Source organism: Nannospalax galili, unplaced genomic scaffold (genome assembly GCF_000622305.1).
Source record: "Nannospalax galili isolate Female #2095 unplaced genomic scaffold, S.galili_v1.0 scaffold879, whole genome shotgun sequence".
Lineage (NCBI taxonomy): Eukaryota > Metazoa > Chordata > Mammalia > Rodentia > Spalacidae > Nannospalax > Nannospalax galili.
The window spans coordinates 1307973-1323437 of NW_008346261.1; the positions used below are offsets into that span (position 1 = coordinate 1307973).

A 15465-nucleotide genomic window follows, 5' to 3' on the forward strand; every position below is an offset into this window, starting at 1 on the left:
GTCCCAAACAATCTTATTCATCTATACACCCACTTCCCAGATGGCACCCTCCCATAACCTCCCCCCAACCCCTCTCTAGAGACCTTATACTCTGTCATCCCTGCTACTGTCTGCTGTGGTGTCGACACCCCCAGCCGTTCACCACTACTTGTCCATCCAGTGAATCTAGTCAGCCTATCTAGAGGTCTTTTAGGAAGGTCAGCTTCCTAAGATTGGGGTCTGCTGTTCATTTTCCCAGTTCTACGCTGGGTTACTATCTGGGAGTCCCTTGGGCCACCCTGGCCAACAACTCAAAAGAAGGTATCTCCTATCTGGCATTGTTGCTTGTTATATAGCCTTATAGCTATACATATGGACCCTTAAAAATTATATTGGCCCCCCTTAATCTTTGGTTATATTTCCTTTTGGGTGTTTTCTAAGGCCATACACTTGGCCCAGATAAACCAATTTATTTTTACTCTTAAAGCCATTTGAGGATCTGTTCCTCAGGGGTTACACAGGCTTAGGAGGAGCCCCTGGCTCCTTTCTTTTACCAGTTCTGCCTGTATGAAGATAAGTCAAAGGTCCTGCTTGTCTTTTTGAGACAGGGTCTCCCTGTACCCCCAGGTGACCTAGAACTATGTAGACCAGGGTGGCCTCGAACTCATAGAGATCCACCTGCCTCTGCCTCCCAAGTGCTGGGATCAAAGGCATGCACCACTACACTTGGCTGTAACATTATCTTTTTATAGCAAAGAAAAAAAGGATCTATCTTATATCTATTTCCTCAGTCATAATTGACTTTTAAGTGAAACAGTAATAATCAGATAATATCTTCATAAATAAAATGATACTAAGAATTATAATTACCTTACTGCTTCTCACTCTATGAAGTTTATTATGATAATCCTACATAATTTTTTTGCCCATTTTTGTTTTTCTCTTAAAAGTATGGAACACAGGACTGGAGAGATGGCTCAGCAGTTAAGAAAAACTGGCTGCTCTTGCAGAGGACCTGGGTTTGGTTTCCAGCACAAACATGGTAGCAAATAACCATCATAATTCTAATTCCAGGGGATCTGATGCCCTCTTCTGACCTTCATGGGCATTACATACACATGGTGCAATCACATACATGCAGGCAAAACACTCATAACCCATAAAATGCAAATAAATGAAAAAATAATTTTCTTTAAAAAATGGAACGCTTCAGGAATTTGTGTGTCATCCTTACCCAGGGCCCGTGCTAATCTTTGTCAATCCCATTTTAGTGAATGCTGCTACTGAAAAGAGTACATGATTTTTTTTTTAAAGGTTAAAAAAAGAGGAACAATAAACAGCCCCTTACCTTGTAAGATGGCAAAAAGCACAAAATTCCTCGGCTCACAGTCTGGCACACAGACAACAAAAGCATTCCCACTTCATCCTGGAACTCAAATGTTTCAGTATGCTGGAAGGTAGCACAGAGATTCCGACCCTTTGGGCCTGAACCAATAGTACCAACCCAAACCTAGAATATGAATATGTTAGTATTAAAGTTATGCCTAAATAAGGCAGGAAAGTCAGTATTTAGTTGGGAGTGCTTTCATTTATATAAAAGATGATCAAGCAACAAATTTAGCAGAAATTTATCATAAAACTATGGGAATTTTCTTTAATACCTTTGTCTAATTGTATACAAATAGGCTGGTATCAATTCAAATCAAGTTATCGTAACTTTTGGTACTATCATAATCCTCACAGTAACTACAAAGAAATATTTATGTAACAGGCACAAAACAAAATGATAAATATATCACAATATATCAGTACCAAAAAAAAAAGAAGCAGCAGCAGCAGCATTGGTAGACCAATAGAGAAGAAAAGCCTGCAAAATACTAACAATTCATTTAAGTTCTGCCTTAGGAAGATCACTGAATCCATCTCTCTTTCATCAATAACTTTATAAAATTAAGGATGTAAGAATTATTTGTGTGATGAGTAAGTAAACATATGAAGTGAATCTGCCAGGTCGGTACAGCAACAGCAGAATTCGCTCAGTCCAAAATACTCGGGTGAAAGGCTGATGTAATTTCCAAAGGCTGGTTTCAACTCCTCTGTTACAAATTCATTTGTGTTCAAAGATTCTTAGAAAATAGAAAAATTGGACCCACTGAATTTTAGTTATCTATGAATCCTTACATCAAAAGACTTAGCCTTAATCTGGCTAATTTGATTATGGGAAAGAGCAAATTTCATTAGGTATCTAAAGGCAACATAAATACTGCAGTGTCGGAAAACAGAAGAGTGATATATTTTAAAATGACATTGAGATATGACAATGACATATACATTTTGCAAAATAGATTTAACAGATAATACTTTTAATAAGACAAACTGATAGGCTTTGTTCCCTAGTAAGTTGCAATAGGAAACAACAATGTAACCTGAACAGAATTCTTGCCCACTGTTTAACTTAAACCTTATGAGCAAATAGAACCAAATTAGACTATAAAACATGTCTCCAGACAAGTGATGACTTGACATTTTCAGAATTGTCAGTCAAAAAGAACAGGGGGAAAAAAAGAGGCAAAAGTACTGTTCTAAAGAATTAGAGACAGCTGCTGAGCATGGTGGCACATGTTTAATCCCAGCACTTGGGAGGCAGCCAGCTAGGGCTACAGGAAGACCCTGTCTCAAAAAGACCAAAAAAAAAAAAAAAAAAAAAAAAAAAAAGAAATAAAGAGACAGGAAAACTAAATATAATACATACAGAGTACTTGATTGAATCCTAGATTAAAAAATAAATAAAATGAACAGATTTAAAAGTCACATTGAGAACAGTTGGGAAAATGATGCAAATACTAACTCCTTTGGATATTATCACAGGTGGTTAAGTACGACAAGTACTTGTAGGGCTGGTGGATATAACTCAATGATAGAACACTTGCCTAGCATATTCAAGGCCCTGGGTTTGATTTTAAAATAGTATATAGGGGGCTGGAGAGATGGCTCAGTAGTTAAGAACACTTACTGCTCTGGCAGAGGACCAGAGCAGTACCCAGCACCCTCATCAGGCAGCTCACAACTGCCAGTAACTGCAGTTCCAGGGAACCCAAAGCCTCCTGGCCTCCATGGGCACCAGGAACACACATGGTGTACATACTCTCATGCAGGCATACACACAGACACATAAATAATAATAATAAATAATTGCTAAAGTTTTTTAAAAATTACACAGGATAATATACTTGTTCTTAGAGGATACATTGATTGGAAAAGAGTGGAGCATGTAACTCAGGATGGAGATAAATGGCAGGATATAAACCTATTTATTACATCAATTAAAGTTTTCAGCTTTTCTAAAATTTATAATTTTTGAAACTAAAATTTTATATAAAGTCAATGGACAAATGGATAAACAAATTTTGGCATAGTCATACAATGAGATACTATTCAACATAAAAGGAAAGAAAAATAGATGCATGCTACAACAGATGAACATTGTGGACATTATCTACAAAATAAGGACAGACCTTGAAAACATTATGCTAAGTAAAAAAGGCCATTTACAAAAGACAAAAACCTTAGGATTCCATTTACATGAATTATCTAAAGCAGTGAAATCCACAGAAATAGAAAGGAGAAGGTGAAGGTGTTGGTGAAAGAGGAATGAAATTGTTTAATGGGAACACTTTAAAATTTAGCAACATGAAAACTTCTTGAGATTAACTGTGTAACAATGTAGATTGTGGATTAGCTGTGCACTTAAAAATGATAAGATGGTAAATTTTATTCTATATGTGTTTTGTTTGTTGTTGTTGTTTTGTTTTGAGACAGGTTCTTACTACATAGTCCTGGCTGACTCACTATGGAGACCAGGCTGGCTTCGACTTCAGAGAACTGCCTGTCTCTGCCTCTTGCATGTTGGGATTAAAATTGTGTGCTACCATGCCAGGCTTACATGGTTTGTTTGTTTTTTTCCTTTTCTTTTTTTTGTCTTTTTGAGATAGGGTATCCCTGCAGCCCCAGCTAGCCTGGAACTGGCTATGTAGACCAGGCTGGCCTTGAACTCACAGAGATCTGCCACCTCTGCCTCCTGAGTGCAGGGTTTAAAGGCATGCGCCACCATGCCTGGCCATATTTTTTTTAATCACAACTAAAATTTGAAAGTAATTTTTAAGCTTAAGGGCAATATTAAAACACTATTCTACGACCCCCACTATTATTATAATTTAGTGATATTTTAGGTTAAATGGACTTTATATATATTAGGTTAAAAACAGAATTAGAGGATACAATAGCAAAATTATAAAAAGCTATATGTTGAATTTGCTAACCTCTTGTTTATGTCTATTTATACTTCCAAACAAGACAGCATGAAGTGTTGAAACACAGGTAAGAACCTGTATTCTTACTTCACTACTGTTTGTAGCAATGTATCTCAACAGGTACATCCTGGCATTTTGGAAAGCAAATTCTTAGTTACATAGATGCTTAGAATTTTAGGTCCCAAGCACTAAATGTCAGTAGTTGCTTTCAAGCAACTAAAAATATCCAGTAAGTATAAACCTGTACATAACAGCTTTACAAAGAACTAGAATTGTATTAGGCATAGAATTGTATTACTTCATAAAAAGAAATAGAGTCGACCAGGCGTGGTGGCACAAGCCTTTTATCCCAGCACTGAGGCAGGCAGATCTCTATGAGTTCAAAGACAGTCTGGTCTACACAGTGAGTTCCAGGCCAACTGGGGCTACAGGGAGACCCTGTCTCAAAAAGACCAAAAAAAAAAAAAAGAGAGAGAGAGAGAGAAATAGAGCTATGAGTGATGGCTGTCACTTGAGAGGTGGAAGCAGAAGGATCAAGAATTCAACTGTCCTTGATTACACAGTAAGTCTGAGGTCAATTTAGACTACATGAGACACTGCGTTATGGGTATACATGTATTGCCTGCATGTAGGTAAGTGCACTCGTGTCGTGCAATGCCCGCAAAGGATGGAAGAGACTATCAGATCCCCTAGAACTGGAGTTACGGACAGTTGTTAGCTGCCATGTGGGTGCTGGGATTCGAACCCGGATCTTCTGCAAGAACAGTCAGTGTTCTTAACCACTGAGCCATCCCTCCAGCCGCCCCAATTATAGTTTTTAAAAATCATAATAAAAATGATAATTCAAATATTTCAAGGAAAATTAAAATCATATTTGTTAGTTTTTAAAACTAAATATTAAATTATAACATTCAAAGATTACTTCTAGTCCATTTTAGGTATTAATGTAGGTATGGAGGAAAAAGATAGAAAAATAAGGATATACCATAGTCTAATAGAAAAGAGAAACAAATAGCTACAAATAGAACTATAGTAGAAAAATGAATATTTTCATTTGTTTTTATATTTCATAGAAAGATTAAAACATTTGAATGAGTTTTTAGTAGTCTTGGAATCCAAAGAGACGGAGCTGACAGGCTAGCATCAGTGTTTCTTTCATTGACACTACTAAGAATTAAGCAGCTGACAGATTTTCTTTTATTTTAAAAATAAAATGTGAGGGGCTGAGAGATAGTTCAGTGGTTAAGAACACTGACTGTTCTTGCAGAAGATCCAGGTGTGAATCCCAGCACTCACATGGCAGCTAACAACTGTCCGTAACTCCAGTTCTAGGGGATCCAATGGCCTCTTCTGTCCTTGGGCGTTGCACGACACGGGTGCAGTTACCTACATGCAGGCATAACACTTATACATATAAAATAAAAATGATAAATAAAATATTTTAAAAATAAAATGTGAATTTTCTATCTGGGTTTATTTGTTAGCGTTTAAGATATCCTTACATTCAGGTAAAAAGACTGAGAGCCTAACAAAATAAAGAAAAACAAAAAACCAACCTGTGATTTATTGATGACATGGTTGGCCTCCAGTTGGATAGTAAATGTAACACCAAGTTCTGATGAAAAAGATTTCAGAGGTGACAATGTTCCCGATGTCAAAACAATTGTCCGTACTTGGTCATTAATATCTGAAAAGGCCTATAAGGAAACATTGTGTAAATAAGATCATCTTTAACAAAGCGAAACACATTTGTTTAATAGTTGGTACTGACCAGGAAGAAAAAATTGGCATTTACACCAGAATGAGCTTACCACGGCTGGATTTAAGCACCAAAAGCTTAGCACATGAACTCCAATTTTTTGTCGTACACGTTTCTTATTTTTTGGTAAAGCCAAGACCCCATTTTTATCTGAAATAGCAATCTGATTTGTCCAGGAGTAAGTCTGTTGTATAGCAACTTTATAATCATCTGCGAATCTAAATGCAAAGACAATGCTAACTGAATGACAAAACATTATAAAACAATGACCCAGCTGCAAACAGTATCTAACCTGATAGCACTGAAACTCAGCTAAGAGTGTCATGCCTTCCTGCACAACATAACCCTGGCCCCACTAGTTAAATTCAGTAATTCTGATGTAAATTAAGTCACTCAATAACAAAATTCAAACAATTCATATAGGAAATATTAAAAATCATCTAACCATTCAATCTGTCCCAAAAAGGTCCCCCACAAAGGACAAATAATGTATTAGTGCTCTAATATGAAATAACTAGAAAGAGCAAACTCAAAGATGAGGGAAAAATTCCTAAGACAAGAGAGATTAAGGAGCAATTAGTATGCAAGTATAAAATCCTGTTTTAGAATGATAAAAATTTCTGGAAATGAACAATGGTGATGGCTGTACATTATAGTGCAAGTGTGTTCTACAGCACTGGTTAGCATGGTAGTTTCAAGGCTGGAAAGATGGCTCAGTGGATAAGAGCACTGGCTGGTCTTGCAGAAGACCCAGTTCAATTTCCAGCACTTACAGAGAGGCTAACAACAACCATCTCTAACTCCAGTTCTAGAAGATCTGACACCCTCATCTGGACTCCTCGGGCTCTGCATGACACAGGTGCAATATACTCATACACATAACATAAAAATAAATAAATTTAGCATGTATTAAACACACTAGCAATCATAGGCTATCTTTATTTTATTATTGCGTATATGTACATAATTTGTGTATGGATGCAGGCACCATGGCATGCATGTGGAGGTTAGAGGACAACATTAGACTTGGTTCTCTCTTTCCACCTTACTTGGGCTCTGGGTAACTCAGGTCTCCATGCTTGTACAACAACTAACTTTATCCACTGAGCTATCTTGTTGGCTCTAGGCTAATATTTTTCAGAAGAAAACAACAGACCAGAGCCCTTCACTTACCTGCTATTTTCCCTAAAAAGATAGTCAAGCACCATAAAGAGTCCTTTGAGCATTATTTGAGTTGAAGCACTAATAATAGGGACTTCTATTGCCTCCTCTTTACCATGAATTGATGAGACTTTTTCTTCTTTTTGAAGGATAGTAGAAAAATGTCTCTGTAAGAAAGTACCATATTATGCATTAAGGGGGCAGAGTAGGGGAAGGAAGGAAAATCCTCTGCAAAGTATTAAAACAAAATGAAACACATTGAGATTTTAGGTCTACAATAGGACAAAAATGCTAATAATCTATTTTATCTATTTATGATGGTGAGTGGAATGGAGCCCTGGGCCTCATGCATATTAAGCATTCTACCACTGGCCTACAACCCAAGCCCAAGAATGGAGTTTGACTTTCTATTAGCAAAATTCTCCTCAGAGTCAAAGATATTTTAGTAATAGGATACTTTAATAAAAAATGAGATATTTAGAGGAACAATTAGTTCTTCAGGCGAGTATTATTTAGTACATTCCAAAAGCAATGAACTAAAATAAAAAGGTAGTAAATGGTTTTATTTAAGAGTTGATATGTTTTCCTAAATGCCTGAATTATATTTAGGAAGTAACTCTGGTAATGAGAATACTATATGTTAAAATGTATTATTATCCTTTTTTGTTGTTGTTCTGGGGGACAAAGCCAGATCTTCAAGACTCTACTGAGCCATACACTTCAACCTGATAAGCAAAATTATTTAAGAAATAAGAGGGTAAAAAAGAAAAATCCAAGAGCAGATACATGGAAAGAGTAATAAGTTTATTATCAACCATTTTATCATGCCCCAAGGAAGAACAGCTTAGGGTTCAGAGATGAATCCCTCAGCCTGCCAATCTTTCCAGGAGGAAAAGTGAGAGTATAGTGAATGATGAATGCAACAAATAGAATATAAAATAAAACATACACTAGCTGAGTGTGGTAACATATGCCTGCGCTCCCAGCACTTGGGAGGTAGAAGCAGGAAGATTAAGAGTTCAGTCATTCATAGCTAAACAGCAAGTTCAAGGCCAGCCTAGACTACACGAAACCTCATCTTCAAAAAGAAAAGAAAGCATATGCACTATTATTTAGTCTTAAAAAAGAAATGTGCAGGGGTTGGAGAGATGGCTCCATGGTTAAGAGCACTGGCTACTCTTGCAAAGGGCAAAACAGAAAACAAAAAAGTCTTTTAGCTTAGACAAGAAACAAAAAAGAACAAAACAGTCTTATTCTTATCTGCTTAAAAAAATCTTGAGAATATGGTAAAAGTTGTGAAACCTATATCCATTAGAATATGCAAAAGTACATACTCGTGAGCTTCATAAACTGTCCACTAACGATCTCCACCCACGAACCTCCAATAATCTGTCACACAACACAAAATATGAACTTCTTCATTTTCCTAAACTTACTAAAAATTAATTGTTCATACTTTCATAAATTTTAAGTCTTATAATTGATACATTTACAATCTAAAAATAGTGTTTTCTTTTAGGTGTGAATAAAAAAATAACTCCTTTAAAGTCTTAAATTGTTCAAATTAAATAATGCTATTTTTCTACTATAATTTATTTGTGTCAGTGCTTAAAGATTATCAGCTTTAGACAAGAAATTTTTAAAACAAGTTTTAAATTGCTTTTTAAAAAAATTCTGGAAAAACAATTTCTGGATTCTTTGTTGGATATATTACAGATTTACTTACTACTAAATCGCTTCGAATTTACTAAATGAATGAATTTCAAGGGTGGGAAAACATCTTACCTGTAAAATGGGAAAAGTAGCAGCAGTGATGCCCATTTTGTATAAATTTAACAGCATTTCATTTCCATTCCATATTTTACAAGATGATTCATAGCCCCTTTCTACCAGATGTTCAGAGTTTGTTTCTAACCACCTGGAACAAAATAAAGCAATTCTGTCAACCACTATCATCCTTAAGTGTGTCATTTCAACAGAATTGGAGAACTGTTATTGTCATACAGTGAGACCTGTATATATATTCCTTGAGGTTCTTAGGGCATAAGCATGGGTTAACACACCTTCAAAAATGTACATTTCATACTGTAAAATAAACATTGCATAACTAAAAACAAGTTTTTATTAAGAAAAAAAGTGGATTCGCATCGCTTTATGTTTGACAGCTAGGTATAAAGTGTTCATCTCAAATGCACATAAATATACATGCAAAACAGGGCTGGAGAGATGGCTCAGTGGTTAAAAACACTGGTTGTTTTTGCAGAAGACCCGGATTCAAATCCCAGCACCCACATGGCAGCTAACAACTGTCCGTAACTCCAGTTCCAGGGGATCCGACAGCCTCTTCTGACCTCCGCAGGCATTTCACGACACAGGTGCACTTACCTACATGCAGGCAATACACGCATACACATAAAATAAAAATAATAAATAAAATATTTTTTAAAAACCATGCAAAATAAATATTTATACTGCATATTAACAGAAAAAAGTAACTTGAAAATATTGTTATGCACACTCATTCACTTAATAATTGCTTGAGTGCCAATTTTATGCCAAAGATCCCAGTAGAAATTATAGCAGTAGCTACAGTAGACAAAGTTCTTATTCTCATGGAAATTAGTTTCCTAAAGGGGGACAAATAAACAGAGGAATACTAAGAAAGGAAATATCAGGACTAAAAATACAGCTCAGTGGTCAAGCACTTGCCTAGCATTCTTGAGACCTTAGGTTCAACCCTCACTCAGCACCACCAGAGGGGGGGGGGAGCAGGCAGGGGGAGGGGAATGGGGAAAGGAAAGGGGAAGGACAGATCAGGTAGTAATACACAGTATTATGAAAATAAAGTTAATCATGAAGGGCCATATTATTATTCCTAAAGTTTATTTTAACAACTGGATGCAAAAAAGAGTGGCCAGTCATGAGAGGGCGAGAAAAAAAAAAGTGTTTTCTAAACAGAAGGAATAGCTGGTACAAAGTTAACAAGTTTTACTCCTTTAAGGACCTGAGAGAAAATCAATGCAGTTATTGCAAAACAATAAATAATGGTACAAACAATGTTAGTGTGATAAAATGGAATCAGACTGCTTTAAGCAAGGATAAGAAATTTGGATTCTATCCAAAGTTTGAAAAGGAGTTTTAAATAAGTGAGTATTTTAAGTGATTAAAAGGTGACTCCAACTTCAAACGAGGATGGATCACAGGAGAAAGAATGAGAGCAGAGACATGTTAGGAAACTGTTGCAATGTTCTAGATTACCAACAACATTAAGACCTCAGAGAGTGGAAAAAAAAAGATGGCTTTGGGACACATTGTACAAGTGGCACCTAATAAGGTTTAATGATTAACTGGATGAAAAGAGACAGTAATCAAAGACAATATTTAGATGTTTGATTTGAAGAATTGGTAGGCTCTATTTCTTTAGATGTTAAAGAATGGGTACAGAGGGAGAGGGGACAGTAAATAGAGTAAATTAAGATATTTTGTTCTGAAATCAAAGTTGAAATGTATTTGATATCCTAACAGATATGTCTGATAGCTGATTACATGAGAATCACTCCAGGGAGAGGTTGGGGGTGGAGGCAGATTTAGGTTCAGCAGCACTGGAGATTATACTCAACACTCCTTAAACTGTGGGTTGCAACCCTGTATGAGGTCATGAACTCAATGTGGAAGCTGTGAAAAAATTGATAATAACTGAAGGAATAAGCAATAATCAAAAATAAATTCAAAATCAAACACAAAGGATCTAAGGAATGAGGCTGGGAGATGGCTTAGTGGTTAAAGTGCTTGCTATGTAAGCATGAGGACCTGAATTTGGATCTCTACCACCTACATAAAAGCCAAACATAGGAAACTATGTCTATAACCTTACTGCTGGCAGGCTAGAGATGGGGGTTCCCAGGAGGTAACCAAATTGATGATTTCTAGGTTCAGTGACATATTTTGTCTCAAAAAAAATTATAAGGTAGAGAGCAATAGAGGAAGAAACTCATCAACTTCTGGCCTGCACACATGTACATAGGTGCACGCATCCTCACACATATGAGTGCACACACACACACACAAAATAAATAAATGAAAGAGAGGAGAAAGAGGGAAGAGAGAGAGAGAGAGAGAGAGAGAGAGAGAGAGAGAACAAACTTGCATTTCTGGCAGCCTTCACTACTTTGCATTTTGTGACTCCAATGCAACCCTGGATAAGAATGTAATGTGTGTGCTTGCACTGTCCATGCTGTCATGGGAAGCCACTGAACACTGCCTGAAACATCTAAGCTCAGATTTAAGATGCTGTATAAATGAACTGTTGTGCTTTACTGTGCATATAAAGTTTTCTGCTCTTACAGAAACATAATAGTTTAATTAAAGTAAACAAACATTTTTAGTATTTTCCTACCATTATTCCTCAGCTTGTAAGCATCTGGATTGTATTTATTAGAATGTTTCATTCTAAAAACTGCTGTTCAAGTTGCTACTTTGAGTTTCATGAAAAATTGTTCAATGAATTTTGTCTGTGGTTAGGAATTTTCAACACTTTCTAAAATGGCTTTGAACATACTTCTGCCACTTTGCACTATGTATATAAGTGAATCAGTGTTCTCAGCACAATTATAAAATCAAAATATCAATCAATTCTGGAAAATGTTGAAGAAGAGCCAGCTGCTTGCTGCCAAACCTAATGACCTGAGTTCAGATCTCAGGATCCACATGTGGGAAGAAGAGAATAGACTTCCTCTCCCCTAACCACTACACATGCAATGTGGCATGTACATGTACACACCCACATGCATACACACACATAGAATGAAATAGAAAAAATGTTGAAGATTGTCTATGTCCTGCACTATGAAATATTTAGTTATTACTTAATTCGTTACGTAAAAATAAATATGTAAATATAAATCTGTCTTTATTAAAAAGTAAAATTACATGTATACCAAAGAATTGTTTTAAAATAACTTTCCTGGGGCTGGAGAGACGGCGGAATGATTTTAAGAGTGCTTGCTGCTCTTCTAGAGGACCCAAGAGTTCAGTTACTAGGATCCATGTCAGGTGGCTTACAACTACTTGCAAGGGACACTCTCTGATCTCCGACCATGTACCTACACACACACATGCACATATATACAGACATACACATACACATAAATAAAAATAAATAAATATTAGAAAATAAACTTATTTATGGTTTATTATCAGTAATATTTGAACACCTATTTTATATCTGTATACACGAGTAAAAATAAAAATTTATTGGGCAAAAGGGGTCATGAGTGGAAAAACTTTAGGAAGCCTGCTCTACGTTAGAGTACCAAGCTATAGAATTTAGGGGATATACAGAGCTAGAAAAGAAACTGGGTCCCAGGGCAAAGTCCTGAGCAACATTTAGACATCAAACAGAATTGAGAAGTAATAAACTATAAGGAAGACCAAAACCAGAGACCTCATAAAAGTTAAAACAAAATGTTTGTGAGGAATGGCTCAGTAGATAAGCACATTTGGTACCAAGCCTGGCGACCTGATCTAATCCCCAGGACCCACAAGGTGGAAGGAGAAAACTGACTCCTCCAAGTTTTACTCTGACCTCTACTTAAGTGCTGTGGCAAGTGTGCTTTCACACATATTCAAATAAGCAAAAATAAATATCGTTAAATTAAAAGTGAATAACTAAATAAAGTACATATCATGCAAGCCTAACAACCTGAGTTCAAGCTCCAGAACGTATAGTAAGACAGAAATGACTCTTAGAAGTTGTTCTCTGGCTCTGCTTCCCTGGGCCTGCAGGAACCTCAGGCCTCTCTCCAACCTGCAGGTTTCTCTCTCCGGGGTAAGTCCATCGCGCCCTCCACGGCTTAACACCCCCAGCCTCACACACTCCCATCTCTCCTGCTGGTCTCTCCTCCTAGCCTGGGTTCTTTCCCATTCCTTGTCTTGGCGCCACAGATGCCTGGGGAAGCACCACTGCTTCTTCCTGATCCTTTGCATCCAGAGCAATTCAGTTCCTTCTCAGGTCCCCAGGAGCACTGCTTCTGGGCCTGGCCCCGCCCTCACCTCCCTATGCATCGCAGTGCTGGCAGGACTTGCAGGCCTCTCTCCAGGGTAAGTCTATCCTGCCCTCCATGCATTGACTCCCCCAGCGTCACTCACCCTCCCATCTCCCCCACCAGTCTTTCCTCCTAGCCTGGATCCTGTCCCATTCCTTGTCTTGGCGCCCCAGACACCAGGTGGAACAATCACAGCTTCCTGATCCTGTGCATCCAGAGCAACTCAGTGCCTTCTCAGGTCCCCAGGGATGCTCTGGGCCTGGCCCCGCCCTCACGTCCCTATGCCTTCCCCAGCCTCTTTCCTGGACGCTGGAGCTGACCTTTCCTCTTCCTGGTCCTTTACATCCAGACCAACTCAGCTCCTCAGTGCAGTCCCCAGCGGCCCTTGGGGCTGCCTCTTGCCCCCATCTTCCTTTGCATCTCTGGGTGGCATGGCCAACAGCTGCCCTAGACCAGCATCTTTCCTGGGCCCAGCTCCCAGGCCAGTCCAACCCCCAAATTCCTGAAGCCAAAATCTATCCTGGAGGGATCCAGACCTTAGGAGTAAGTCTGAGAGCATCTGATCCTCATCTGACTTGGCCTCTGTGAGAACTACTGAAGACAAAAGCAATCTGGCCACTCCAATATAAAATCAAAAGAAAGAACCAGCCTTTCATACACAAAAAGTAAACCATAAAGACACATAAAGTTCACAAAAAGAAGCAGACCTAAACCTGAAGGCTTGAGTCTCACACAAGAATTAGAAACAACAAAAGAAATTCACATGCCAAAATAACAAAGAAAAAATAATAACATGAAAAGCCAAAATAACATATCCCTGCTAAATACCAATAGTCCTCTAGAGGAGTACAATGAGAACCCGCTAGAGATAATGCAGAACATGGAACTCAAAAGAACAATTATAAACACGATAAAAGAATTCAATGAATTTAAAGAACACACAAAGAAATCAAAGAACTGAAGGAAGGTAGGGATAAACTTCTGAATGAATTCAGAAAAGAGAAATATTGAACAATACTCAGGCTGAAATGAAGAAGGAAGGGAAACACTCAGTAAGCCAATTAGAAATGACAGGAGAAAGCCTCACCAATAGGATGAATGAAATGGAAAACAAGAGTATCAAGACTGGAAGATAAAAGTGGACAAACTAGACCACTCAAGCAAACATTATGAAAAGTTGAACTAATCACAAGAATGGAATATGCAGGAATTGTGTGACACCATAAAAAGACAGAACTTATGTATCATAGGCATACAGGAAGGAGAAGAATCCCAAGATAATGGCATGGACCAGATCTTCAACAGAATTGTGGAAGAAAATTTCCCAAAATTAAAGAAAGACATGCCCATACAAATACAAGAAGCATAAAGAACACCACACAGACAGGACCAGAAAAAACTCTCCACGGCACATCATAGTAAAACCACTAAACATACAAAACAAAGAGAAAATACTGAAAGCTGCAAAAGAGAAACAGCAAGTCACATATAAAGGAAAACCCTTTAGCATTACAGCTGACTTTTCAGTGCAAACAATGAAAGCCAGAAGAGCCTGGACCAAAGTATTCCCATTTTTAAATGACCACAGATGTCAACCCAGACTACTATACTCAACCAAAATGTCTACTATAGTCAAAGGGGAAAGAAAAATCTTCCATGATATAAATAGGCTGAAGGAATTCATGTCCACAAATCCAGCCCTTCAGAGAGTTCAGGAAGGAATACAAAGAGCTGAATAAAGGAATCACTATACCCAAGGGGTTGCAGAAACAAATTCAATGAAGGTATAATTGTGGAAAAGTACAGTTACATCACGAATGTAAATAGAAATAAAAATGACAGGATTCAATACTCATCTTTCATTAATAACTTTAAATATTAACAGACTGAACTCCCCAGTAAAAATATACAGACTAGGTGAATGGGTTAAGAAACAAAACCCATCTTTTTGTTGTCTGCAAGAAACCCATCTCACTTTTAAGGACAAACACTATCTTAAAGCGAAAGGATGGAAAAAAATATACTAAGCAAATGCTACTAAGAAAAAAGCAAGTGTAGCGATTCTAATATCTGACAAAACAGACTTTAAACTAAAACTAATCAGAACAGATAAAGAGGGCCACTTCATTTTGATCAAAGGAACAATGAATCAAGAAGATATTATAATCATGAACATATATTCACCAAACTCTGGTGCACCCAACTTCATAAA

At 37.4% G+C, this 15465-nt stretch overlaps 1 protein-coding gene and 1 pseudogene across 1 annotated transcript in view; both read right to left on the reverse strand.

Annotated features, from left to right (window-relative positions):
* Positions 1-15465, reverse strand: part of Brip1 (BRCA1 interacting protein C-terminal helicase 1) — a 213801-nt gene that overhangs the window by 126626 nt on the left and 71710 nt on the right. The window contains 5 exon segments of the mRNA XM_008842653.3: positions 1328-1489; positions 5846-5986; positions 6101-6266; positions 7222-7376; positions 8995-9127. Coding sequence (XP_008840875.1) covers positions 1328-1489; positions 5846-5986; positions 6101-6266; positions 7222-7376; positions 8995-9127 — 757 coding nt within the window.
* LOC115071970 lies at positions 1173-1273 on the reverse strand (annotated as a pseudogene).